General features: G+C 29.4%; 3 protein-coding genes and 2 long non-coding RNA genes across 6 annotated transcripts in view; 3 read left to right on the top strand and 2 right to left on the bottom strand.

Annotated features, from left to right (window-relative positions):
* Positions 1-13,109, bottom strand: part of LOC126265999 (uncharacterized) — a 61,303-nt gene that overhangs the window by 30,250 nt on the left and 17,944 nt on the right. Inside the window, exon 3 of the mRNA XM_049969123.1 lies at positions 2,270-2,520. Within this exon, the coding sequence (XP_049825080.1) occupies positions 2,270-2,520 (251 nt within the window). The remainder of the gene's footprint in view (positions 1-2,269; positions 2,521-13,109) is intronic.
* Positions 2,597-4,501, top strand: LOC109594999 (uncharacterized). Its single transcript, XM_020010276.2, has 4 exons — positions 2,597-2,769; positions 2,825-3,193; positions 3,304-3,497; positions 3,555-4,501. The coding sequence occupies exons 3-4, from the start codon at positions 3,444-3,446 to the stop codon at positions 4,419-4,421; spliced, it is 921 nt and encodes a 306-aa protein (XP_019865835.2). The 5' UTR covers positions 2,597-2,769; positions 2,825-3,193; positions 3,304-3,443; the 3' UTR covers positions 4,422-4,501.
* Positions 6,126-7,130, bottom strand: LOC126265797 (uncharacterized). The gene is made up of 2 exons (XM_049968509.1): positions 6,629-7,130; positions 6,126-6,576 (listed from the first exon to the last, which is right to left on the bottom strand). Exons 1-2 carry the CDS (start codon positions 6,680-6,682, stop codon positions 6,214-6,216), a joined length of 417 nt encoding a protein of 138 aa, XP_049824466.1. The 5' UTR covers positions 6,683-7,130; the 3' UTR covers positions 6,126-6,213.
* LOC109595001 (uncharacterized) lies at positions 11,141-11,458 on the top strand. The gene is made up of 3 exons (XR_002191280.2): positions 11,141-11,174; positions 11,228-11,278; positions 11,340-11,458. It is a non-coding gene; the product is annotated as an uncharacterized LOC109595001 (long non-coding RNA).
* On the top strand, positions 11,703-12,263 carry LOC109595000 (uncharacterized). 2 transcript variants are annotated; one of them, XR_002191279.2, is made up of 5 exons: positions 11,703-11,751; positions 11,833-11,863; positions 11,921-11,953; positions 12,005-12,040; positions 12,094-12,263. It is a non-coding gene; the product is annotated as an uncharacterized LOC109595000 (long non-coding RNA). The 2 variants fall into 2 exon arrangements; XR_007548263.1 differs by having other exon boundaries at positions 12,091-12,263.

The following is a 13,109-nucleotide window of genomic DNA, read 5'->3' as shown; positions in this document are numbered from 1 at the left end:
CTTTCTTCTGAGGATATTATTGCTATAATTAGGATTTTCAAACCTGAGAATGTGACGTACAATAGTGGACAAGATTATAGTAACTATTTAAATGTTAAATATCCTGGCAATAACCCTTTATTTATTGTAACCTATTAAAATAATATTTATTTATTATTGTTGTTTCATACTGTATTATAAAAACTGTTAGATTTTGACAAACTAAATTTATTTTACTTCTTATATATTTAATAGACATAAAAGTAAACTTTCAAATCTATTTTATTCAGTTTATTCTTAATTTATCTGTTGTTTAGCATCGTAAAATGTCTCTAAGAAGACTTTCTTCTGAGGATATTATTGCTATAATTAGGATTTTCAAACATGAGAATGTGACGTACAATAGTGGACAAGATTATAGTAACTATTTAAACGTTAAATATCTTGGCAATAACCCTTTATTTATTGTAACCTATTAAAATAATATTTATTTATTATTGTTGTTTCATACTGTATTATAAAAACTGTTATATTTTGACCAACTAAATTTATTTTACTTCTTATATATTTAATAGACATAAAAGTAAACTTTCAAATCTATTTTATTCAGTTTGTTCTTAATTTATCTGTTGTTTAGCATCGTAAAATGTCTCTAAGAAGACTTTCTTCTGGGGATATTATTGCTATAATTAGGATTTTCAAACATGAGAATGTGACGTACAATAGTGGACAAGATTATAGTAACTATTTAAACGTTAAATATCTTGGCAATAACCCTTTATTTATTGTAACCTATTAAAATAATATTTATTTATTATTGTTGTTTCATACTGTATTATAAAAACTATTATATTTTGACCAACAAAATTTATTTTACTTCTTATATATTTAATAGACATAAAAGTAAACTTTCAAATCTATTTTATTCAGTTTATTCTTAATTTATCTGTTGTTTAGCATCGTAAAATGTCTCTAGAAGATTTTCTGCTGAAGATATTATTGCTATAATTAGGATTTTGAAACATGATAATGTGACGTATAATAGTGGACAAGATTATAGCAACTTTTTTAAATGTTAAATATCTTGGTAATAACCCTTTTATTTATTGTAACCTATTAAAATAATATTTATTTACTATTGTTGTCTCATACTGTATTATAAAAACTGTTACATTTTGACCAATTAAATTTATTTTACTTCTTATATATTTAATAGACATAAAAGTATCTTAGCAATAACTCTTTTATTTATTGTAACAATATGACGTACAGTAGTGGGCAATATTATAGCAACTTTTTTAAATATATTAAATATTCTATATTCTAGATTCTGAAATTGTTTGTGATGAGTTCATTTAAATTTGTAAAATTTTTATGTCGAATTTGGTTATAAAAGTGGATAATCAATTGATTATTAGTTTTGTTACTGGTACAAAAGACTTTGATGAACTTCACAAAACAGATAGATTTTTAATATTATATATTATTGAAGGCCCAAACTTCAATTCAGTTTTATATTACATTTTAAAGTTGGCACGTACAAGGCGCCGGAGTTATCATTTCTTTCGCATCCACTCAAACAAATAAAATCTCCAACAACAACCGGCATATTGAAAACGGTCCCGCGCACAAGTTACTGACACGTTCAAAACTTCCACTGGCAAATTAAATTTTTTATCGTCCTCCATAAAAATTTCATACGCGACGCCTTAAAAGCATTGCACCCCGAAACGGAGGGGGGGATAGTGGGGGTGTTTACCCCCTCGAGAGTGTTGCGGAGACTCATTAGCGTAATGAATTCGAGTCGTTCGAGATTTTTTTTGGATGAAAGAAGCTCATTCACACGCCGAATTAATTATCTGGAAGTTAACCTCGTTAAAACGGTACAATGTGGATACTTAGGCTGGATAAAAATATGAATAGATAATTGGAATCGTTCCCTTTCACTATAATTAATTATCAGCCCTTCAAAGCTTGATTTGTTGTCAGTTATCTGCGATCAAAATAAATCATAACACAAAGTAGTAAAACGTGCACATGTTAAATCATCAACCGTAATGCAATTTTTAAATTACCATCTGTGGTAAACAAGATAACCAGATAAAAGTTGGGGCACGTTTTGCTCATATCGCAGGAAAACGTTAAAAAACCAAAGCGCCATCCAACGCACAAACCGTTGCACCGCACAACAGGAATCAATAAACCCCCACCGAGAAACAGAAACCTGTAACTTCCCCCGCAACGTTCCGAGCACCAAAACACAGATGGCGCCATCGACTCACGTACTTACCCAAGCGTTTTGGTGGAGATCAGCGGCGTCTTGAGGCTGAGGAACCCGTTGAGCCGTCCCGTTTTCTTCTCGGCGCCGGCCTCGAGGCGGGAACAGGTGCCGCCGCCGGTCGAGCTCTCCTCCTCGTCGTCCCGCTTGCGGCGACGCTTCTGGAAGTAGTAGCAGGCGGCGCCGACGCCCGCTATCAGGATGAGAGCGGCCAGGCTCGAGAACACCGCCGTCAGGACGATGTCGCGCTTCTGCATCATTAACTGGAACAATTAAAAGAATAAATTAATTATTCATGTATCACACTGTAAATCCGACGGTGGCTATAGTTACCAGTTTGAACAACCTGTTCCAGTTTTGATTGACATATAATTTTTGGTTATGATTTATATAAATTCTAATGTGTACAAAAAAGCAGTGATGATTTGGTTGAAAATCGGGTAATCCAATCTCCTGCCATGAAACGTATCATGATTTTTGTGGGTATCGTAAGTCTTCTCACTTTTTTAAGTGTAAGCACTCAAGTAAAATCTCAAAAAGGTATTACTTAAGTTATTTTTATTCCAGTTGTCGAGTGCGAACAAGAGACACAGAAGAGGGGGACTAAATGACGACTACAGAGGTATAATGAGCAGAGGATTTTATCCGGGACATCCGTTTTGGCCTTGGCCACCTCCGCCTCCCCAAAAAAGACCAGACAGCAGGTCCGGAGATCGAGGGGGATCAAGAGGTAAACCTGGAGGACAAGATCGTCAAATAGGAAGACGTGGAACAAGAGGAGAGGCAGGAGGTCAAGGCGGAGCACGAAGTGGATCTGGAGGTCAAGGAGGTGCAGCAGGTAGATCAGGAGGAGGGCAAGGGGCGTATGGAGGAAGTGGAGGATCCGCCAGGAAGTAAAGAAACAATACTGATCATTCGAGATACCTGATTTAAAATGTAAATTATTGTGTTTAGGGAAAATAAAAGTTTTCCATTCCTCAACTATATTTTTATAAATAGAAATAATCTGCCTGAAAAGCAACAGTAACTATAGTTACAAATTTCAGATACCTTATTTTGATAGACAATCATTTTTTGGTTAACAATTTATTTAAAAATTATGATTCGGATGTGTCAGTAAAAGTTGCGACAGTTTTGTAAGAAAATGGGTAAAATATAAGTCAGTAGTCATCATGCCCTGCCAAAAATGAAAGACATACTCATCCTCGTGGGAGTCGTCGGACTTCTTGCCCTCGCTAGGGTGAGTACCACTTTTAAAACATTTACTTTACCTTTTCAAATTAATTTTATCCATCAGTTGGCGAATGCAAGAAAAAGGCACAGATTTAAAGGATTTGGTAATAGAGGATTAATGGATGGAAGCTATTTCCCATGGTTCCCATTCTGGCCCTTTGGTGGTCCCACCAGACACGAATATTGGAGAAGACCCAGACGTAGATCAAGAAGCCACAGTAGAAGTAGGAATTGGCCAGTTGGTCCACCACGAATAGGAGGTGGGGGAGGACCGGGTATGTCAGGAGATTATAGCGGTTCGGAGTGGCCATTTCCAGCAAGGCCACAAAGTCCGGCAAAAGTAATAAGTAAACCTGGAGGTCATAGTGGCAAGAAAAGTGGATCAGGAGGCAAACGGACAGCAAAGAGTGGATCAGGAGGGAAAGGAGGACCGAAAAGTGGGTCAGGAGGTAAAAAAATATCAAAAGATGTATCACCAAGGAAAGTGAGCGAAAGAGGTGGATCAGGAGAGAAAATCGTATCAGGAGGAAAAGGAGGATCTGGAGGGAAAGGAGGTGAAAAAGGTGGGTCGGGAGGAAAAGGAGGTGAAAGAGGTGGATCAGGAGGCAAAGGAGGCGGTGGAGGTGGATCGGGAGGGAAAGGTGGTGTATCTAGAGGTGGGTCAGGAGGTCAAGGAGGTGCCAGAGGTGGATCGGGAGGTCAAGGAGGTGCCAGAGGTGGATCAGGAGGTCAAGGAGGTGCTGGAGGTGGATCAGGAGGTCAAGGCGGAGCCAGAGGTGGATCGGGAGGTCAAGGCGGAGCAAGAGGTGGATCAGGAGGTAAAGGAGGAGCAGGGGGTGGATCGGGAGGTAAAGGAGGAGCAGGGGGCGGATCAGGAGGTCAAGGAGGACAAGAAGGGCAAGGAGGTCAAGGCGGATCTGCCAAGAAGTGATGAACAAATACTGACTATTTAGAATACCCAATTTAATAAATTATATACGTGTATATTAAATAAAAAATTTGTTTTCAACATTTTTAAAACCTTTTTATTTCATGTTACGGTTAAAAAGTTATGAATATAATAAACCTTTTGATGATTCATAGAAAAAACACAATGTTAAATTTATCGTACAAATTCCTTCATAAAAAATACCCCCATTAAATCCGCATTAAATCACAAATTTAGATGCCATTATACAAAATGCTACCCAACATAAAAGTCACGTTTTTATTAACAACAATCCTGCTGAATGTAAGTATGAAAGTTTTGTAATAAACCCCAAATAATAATAATTTTCAGCTGGTCATTTTTGTAACTGGACAAGCCTTATGGATAACCGACAATGAAAACAAATTGGAAACCGATAAAAACCCAGAAAATAAACCAACATCAATCGTATACGCATTTAAATTTCACTCAACCGGCAATGGACACAATTTAAGCAATGTTGAAGGGAATTATTGGTTTAATGGCGAAAATGTAACAGTAACAAGGACAAACGTGTTGATGAAAATTGGGGAAAACTTCAAAAAAATGGAAAACTCCCTAAAGAACTTTATGAAAAACATCAGAACAAAATTTTGGAAGCACGACGATAGTTTTGAAGACGACGACGACTTTTAATATGTAATTAAATAATTGGCTTTCAAAATTGTTCTTTTATTAAGTGGCGTGACTGATTTTAATAATTATGATCCAATTTAAACTTCCGGCATGTGGAAAACATCTCTATTAACTTATACAAAGGTTAATCAACAATAAACTAATTTAATTTAACTAATATATCAATAAAAGTAACTAACACCATAAACTTTTACTTTTTTATTGATTATGTGAGTATTAAAACAAAATAAAGTCAGTTTAATAATTAAAAACATCTGTAAATTACCAACAAATGAAGTAATTTTGAATAAATATAACAACACCCGTATAATAATTGGGCATATTGAATTACATAATTTAATTACATTTAATAAGGTCAAATTACCACTTGATTTTAATATAAATAAGAGCAATTTTCACACTTTTTCATAGCAAAAAATGCGTCCAACTTTGCTTCTACTTTTCTTCTTCGCTTTACTAGCTGCAGTTTTGGGTCAGGGTGGAGGCGGTGGTGTAAGTATTAAAATTTACTTTGTTTTTGTTTAATATTTGATCAATTTGTTGTAATTATAGCCCCCGAATGGGCCCCCACCTGGTGGCAAACCTCCAGGTCCTCCGCCTGGCAACTCCACCTCAAGCTCCAAACGTTAATCAATAAGTTTTTGTTTGTGGACATGATTAATAAATAAATTTGAGCAAAATTATCAACTATTTTATTGTTCCTGTTAAATTACAGCAACGTAGGTAGTATTGATCGGAGTCCATGATTTCAGTGGTGCCTTCGGGTATTGGGCGTCAGCTTTCATTTCTTTTAAACTGTCGATAAAAGTTTTTTCATAAAGATGCCCGTCGTTTGAAGTATATAATGACGTGGACGAGTTCAGCGTAAGTAACAGGCAGAGGGATTATGATATTTAAGTTTCTCATTTCTAACGAAAACAAACTAAAAAATGAAAATTATGCTGGAGGGAAAATACACTGAGAGTCTTTCCCAAGGTATTAGTTTTATTACTTGTTTAAAAGTTCTCATAATTCTCTAATATTCGTCTCATACTGTTTTAAAAGGAGGTGTGAAAGAAAAAGACCAAAAATATTTTGAAGATATCTTTAATGTTTTACACATTCGAAGACACTTATCAGCTTATTCTGTGCCATTAATGCTTTCTTCTGCTCCTCCAGATCCTCCTCCCATGCCTCCTGGACCTCCGCCCATTCCACCTTCATCACCTGGTACTCCTGCTATTCCTCCAGATCCTCCTCCCATGCCTCCTGGGCCTCCACCCATTCCACCCTGTCCTCCCTTTCCTCCTTGTCCACCTGGCCTGCCGCCCATACCTCCTTGTCCTCCGGGTCTTCCACCCATTCCATGTCCACCGCCCATTCCTCCATGTCCTCCATGTTTACCTCCCATTCCTCCATGCTTGTGACCTTTGCCATTGCCCGGCCCACCTTCGTTCTCTTCATCCTCGTCTTGGCTGTCACGGTTACGACGGGCGTCCGCCAACTACTCACCCCCACATAACAATGGCGTCACCCATTAATTTAAATGTACTTACCTGCAGGAAGGCGACTAGGCCGAAAACAACTAGGAAGATAACCGCTGATTTCATGTTTCTTGGATGAGTTGATGCCGATGGACCAGCCCCAGCCACCTTTTATACCCCATCATCATTTTCTGGCACAATTAATAACGTATCAAAAGCCCATTTAGTAACTTTTTCCATCCTTAATTACACTATAAATAGCATTATTGAAGGCTTGTTTTTTTGAGTTCAGAAATGAAGCTCGCAATTTACGTGTCGGTGCTGCTGTCCACGTGCTGCGCTTTGAGCACTTCCCGCAGGAAATTCGGTATCGTCGCCCCATCAGGTTATCCCGAAACGTCCGTGCCAGATGCCGCAGAGACGGTTTTCCCGGGAGACAATCCCGACTCTAATTTATATCCTGTCGGTCCAATCGACGGAATAGACGATGTCAACGACTACGAATACGATCCGACCACCGAATTATATCAAAGCACCACAGGTAATTTTAATATTCTAGTTTTATAATGTGAGGGACTTAAGTTTTCAGATTTGGACAATTTAATTGGTCGCGTTTTTAATACTCCAGCTGGCAATGGGCACCAAATAGTTTCGCCCACCAACAACAACGACCGAAGTAACAATAATGGTGACAGAAACGGACAGAAGAGGAAATCTAAAAAGGGCAAATACAAGAGTCGTCATCGTCAGGAAAAAGTCGAATCGTTTGAAGAAGAGTACGAATATTCGAAGGCGTCCAATGCTTAGAAATTTGTTTTTTATTGTAATCTTTTAAATTTGTTATCACTTAATAATTCATCGAAATAATTAAATTTATAAATTGGAAATTAATAAATAAATAAAATATAAAATATTGAAAAATTTAGTTTTTATTTCTAATCTTCTATTTATTGTATATTAAATTATTAAATAAAAGAATATATTTATTTATATTCTATATATATTTATTTGTATTCTATATGATTAATTAAATATTAACTAAATAACTGGAAAATATATATTTCTTTATATTTATTAATTTTATTTAATAATTAAAATGAACATATATCTTCAACTAAAAAATTAGAATTTATTATTATTCAATATATCAAATAAAAAAGACAAAATTTACACAAAAAATTAAAAATATTATTTTTTCAATTTTAAATAATTTAATTCTTTTAAAAAGTAATATAAATAACTAAATATAAATAATATAAATAACAAAATAAATATTAATTAACAATTAATAGAAAAATTATATATTATAAATAATATATAATATATGATAATTAATTATAATAAAAAAAATCAACTATTAAAAATTTATAATCTATTATTCTTCGAAATATCAATTGAATATTACTAAATATTCATAAAAAATTAAATTATTTAAAAATAAAATGTTAGGTTCGTTATAATTATATAATGTACCAAAAAATAATATAAATTATCACTGATTAAGAAAATATTAAGTAATTAATTTTAAATTTATATATTTCTAATAACACATATATAATATATATTAATTATAAAAAATGAACAGTTTATTAGTAATCAATAAAAAATTAGAAAATATTAAAATATTTAGTTTTTATTTCTATTCTTCTCATTATTGTATAATTATTAAATAATAAAAATTAAAGCTTTATTTATTTACTCTCTGGATGTTATATATTATTAAGTAATTAATTAAATTTTAATAATAATAAGCATTAACTATATTTATTTAAAAAAAAGGAATTTAATTTTTTGTTATAAAAATCACAAAAATTCCTTTTGTATCAAAATATTAAATATCAAATAAAAATTCCTAAAAATTTCTAAAAAAATATATATGTATATATGAGATAACTAATTAATTAGAAAATGGCATAATAAAATATTAAGTAAATAATTGGAAAAATATTTATTTTTTATAATATAATAAGATAAAATTATAAATAACAAAAATCATCAACTAAAGAAAATATTAGAATTTATTATTATCCAATATAGCAAATAAATATGACTAAATATACATAAAAAATTAAAAAGAGATATTTTTTTAAATTAATTCTTCTAAAAAATAGTATAAAATATGAGTGATTAACTAAATATTAAACAATTAATTGAAAAATTACATGTTTATGTATAATTATAAATAATGTACATGATAATTAGTTATAATGAAAAAATCATCAATTATTGATAAATTTATAATCTACTATTATTCGAAAACTCATTAAATATTACTAAATATTCATAAAAAATTTAAATAATTTAAAAATAAAATGTTTGGTTAAGTTTAAATATATATTGTTCTAAAAATAATATAAATTATCACTGATTAAGTTATTATTAAATAATTAATTTTAAATTTACACATTTCTAATAATAATTATAAAAAATATAATATAATATAAAAATTGTTTTCTTATATAAAATAGTAAATTATTAGATAAAAAATAACAAACAAATTATTAATCATAGTTATAAAAAATAGGCATTTAATATTTATTTAAAATAATGATAATAAAATATATTTTTAACAAAATTTTAGAGAATAATTTAACCTTTCTGACAATGTTATTTGACCTATTAAGAGCAATTTTATGTTATACATCAAAACATTCCAAATATTATAATTAAATAACATTATTAAATTAAATCATAATATATAAATATTATAAAAATATCCCTCGAAATGAATGTATGTCAGTCATGTTTCCACTACGTTAATTAATAGAATTACGCATTAAAAAAAAAAGTAATAATTGTGATTTATTGTGAAAAATACAATTGTAAAATCAGGATACGACAATATAATGAATATAAATAATAAACAAATTAAAAATAGATCTAGTCGCATTCGTATTATTCATAACAATTCATTGCCACTTTGTCACAATCGAATTATGAAGTATTTTAGACCTTTATTTGTGGTAATTTTATTAATTAGCTTGGTAAGCTGTTTAATTACTTTATTATACATTAACAATAACAGTTTAATTTGTTTCAGGCAAGTTCTTTGTGGATAAACTCAAAAGACAATGAGTTGGAATTGCAAAGAGAGAAAAGATTCATCCAAAAGGGAGGCAACTTAAGTAATATTAATTAATAAATTACTATAGTTATAACTAATTATTAATTTTAGTACTTCCGAACAAAATATTGGCAGCTTGTTTCGGTATTCCTTACTACAACATGCAACAAACAACTACAACAACTGAAGCAGCAGCCAAATAATTGAGTTGTCAAACGTTCAAAGAAGCAGCAGAAGATCAAACATTAATATCTGCGGATAGTTATGTAATAAAAACAATAAAAATTAATAAAATTTACCTGTTTTTGTTGTGAAAACATTACGTCAAAAATTGTTTTAGTATAACTGTTACTAAACGACAAACGGAAGTAAGATTAGGTCTTTGATAAAACGGCTCGAAACAAGCGCAGTTTTACTTTATAATTGGTTCATTTTGGTTACAAATAATTAACTTTCAAAGGAAAAATAAAATTGTGAAAGAAATTAAATGGTATTATTTGTTGTTAAACTTAAATCTTAGATAAAATATATTTTTTTTTAATATTTATTTATTTAATATCAACATTAGTTTTCTTATTATTATTTTTTTTAGTCAGCTTATCAATATTGAAATAAATTATTTTTTTAGTAATATATTTAGTTAGTTTATTTGTTTCATAAATACATAGAATTGTAGGATTAAACCAGAATTTTGCTACAAATAAATAAAAATTTAATTTTATCATTACTACAATAATAATATAATAATATCCAGAAATTCCAGTTTAATAAATTAAATATCAGATACAATTATAATTAATTTCCACCAATTAGAGCTTAGAGAATAATTATTAATATTATTATTTCACTTTATTATTAATGATAGATTAAAACCTAAAATAGGTTAATACAATGTTTTTCAATTTTAAAAATTAAAAAAAATTAATTAAACAACTTTTCTAGAACTGTAAGTTAAATTTTAAGACTATAATTATAAAAATTTTTAGTATTCACATTAAAATATACGTAAATTATTCGTATAGCGTTTAATCGTCCAACAACTAAATAAAATTTCATTTTTTATAACTCTAATATAAAAATAATTGGATTTTTTGGGCTTCCGAAACTGGTCACTAGTGTCAGTGTTCCTGCCGAATTAATTTTTTTACAAAACATTAAATCATATAAATATTTGGTCTAAACACCAAATATTATTCCAATTCGAGAAAATGTTTGGACTGATCATAGGTTTGTGTGTGGTGACACAATGTTGTATTGCGGTAAGATTATTTAACTTAAACATCTAATAATTTCTAACTAATTTAATTGATTTCAGTCAACCAAAGAAATACCAATATATCAAAGTAAGTTTTTATCATTATTAGCTTTAGATTAACTCTAATAATTTTAGATGAAGAGACTGTAACCCAAGAAATAGGGACTATATCCCCAGAAGCACATTTAGTGACCAATATGATTTATAGTAAGTTGTTTTATTTACATAAATACTTCTAATTGATTGTATCTACATAATTTTAGAGTTTCCAAAGCATTCTTCCTTCGTACTAGACAGTGGTATGTTTATAAAATTAAAAAACAAAACTAAAATTACATCAAATTAATTTTAGCTGAGACTTCAACATCAGAAACAAATTCAGTGGACCAACAGAATATAATCAGTAAATAGTTTCTGTCGAGTTTCAGAGAGCAAATTAATACTGACTACATTTAATATTCCAGATTTCCTCAAGGCGAAATATGAATATGGGACAGATTTCCAAACGAATACAACAGCAATTCAACAATGACGTTAAAACTACTGTAATATAAACTTTTAAAAAGTTTCATTTTAGTTGGAGTAATAAACAATAAAAAGGAAATTGAGGAGTATCATTAAAAGTTAGTCCAATAAATTAAAGGCGAATTTTATTATTATGAATATGATTACAATGAGTTAAATATTTTTTCTTGAAACTAATATGAATTTAAATACATTTAAATGCTTTGTTCCCGTCTGTGTTATTTAAATGACGTTTTTTATATCATCACAAAACATATAAAATAGAATTCAAAATTAATAAGCACATACAAGATGGATAAAATGTTGAGATTGGTTACAGTTTTATGTGTGCTAACACAATTTATTATAATGGTGAGATATTAACTTTAATAATATAAACATAAAATAACTAAATATAATTTGTATATTTTCAAATCAATGTGTATTATATAGCCAACAAAAGGGAAGCCACAAAGTGATTTAGGTAAATTAGTTATTTTATGAAATAATATTATTTATTTATTATACAATGACATTGTAGATATTCAAATTCCAATGAAAGCAATACATTATGGTATGTTAACAATAAAATAATAAATTTCTCTCGAATAATTTGATGTTTTAGACGTACTAAAAGAAATTCAAGGCACAACGGAACTACGTAAGTATATAATTTTTGTCCAATCATTTTTTAAAAATATTATCTTTTAGCAGACCTAGCCAAAGATGACAGTGGAAAAAAAGTGCCTGATTCTGACAGAAAAGTATTATTACCCCTCTAGATACAGATATTAACCGATGTTACAGCATTTTTAAACATATGATTTTACTCAATAATAATAATAATAAAAGTAGTAATGTAACTATTAAAGTTGTACACTTAATGTTTGTTTTAATTACTTATATTAATTTAAAGGATTGTACAAAAGTTAAGTATACAACTTGTCTTTCTTTAATTTTAAATTATATTATTAAAAATGTAAGTCAAAAGAGGTGTTTTTTGTTTATTTGAAAGAAATTGAATTGAAAAATAATCATACTTAATTAAACTAATGTAAGAATTAGAAAATATTGTTTAGATTAATTTTAAAGAGAATGTTTCAAAATAAATATAAAAGTACATTTTAAATTTCATTTTAAAATTTACCATATTTTGTATTCATTGTTTATATTTTCATATTAATTTAAAATTAAATAAAAATTAAATAAAAATTAAACATGTCTTGATTATTTACATAAAAAAATATTTTATTAAAACGCAAATATATTTTATTTATTTGGATGTGTTTAATTAAAAAATATATAATGTATAATAAAAGTTATAAAATGAAAAATTTTTTATGAGTGTAAAATTTAATTAATTCTTTAACGAATTATTGAAATTTTATGTTTCACAAAATTTAAATTTAATAAACTATAACTAATAGTAATAAATAGGAAATTTTGTTTAAATATTTAATTAAGAATAAAATTTAAATTAAATTCATCATTGCAGGTGGCGCCATCTATAAACCATAGTATTAACTAAATGTCAGGATATAATTCATTAAATATTTATTAATAAACAATAATATTAGTAATATCAACCCAACACAATTAAAAATGCATAATCGTGCTTGAAGTTCCCAATTAAATAAACCGAATATGCAGCAAAATCAATATTTTAACGTTTGCGCATATATAGCGCCATGTTGAAAATATATCAATATAAAAGTTGTTAAATCCGCAAT

Source organism: Aethina tumida, chromosome 6, assembly GCF_024364675.1.
Source record: "Aethina tumida isolate Nest 87 chromosome 6, icAetTumi1.1, whole genome shotgun sequence".
Taxonomy (NCBI): domain Eukaryota; kingdom Metazoa; phylum Arthropoda; class Insecta; order Coleoptera; family Nitidulidae; genus Aethina; species Aethina tumida.
This window is presented reverse-complemented; position numbering and strand designations above follow the sequence as displayed.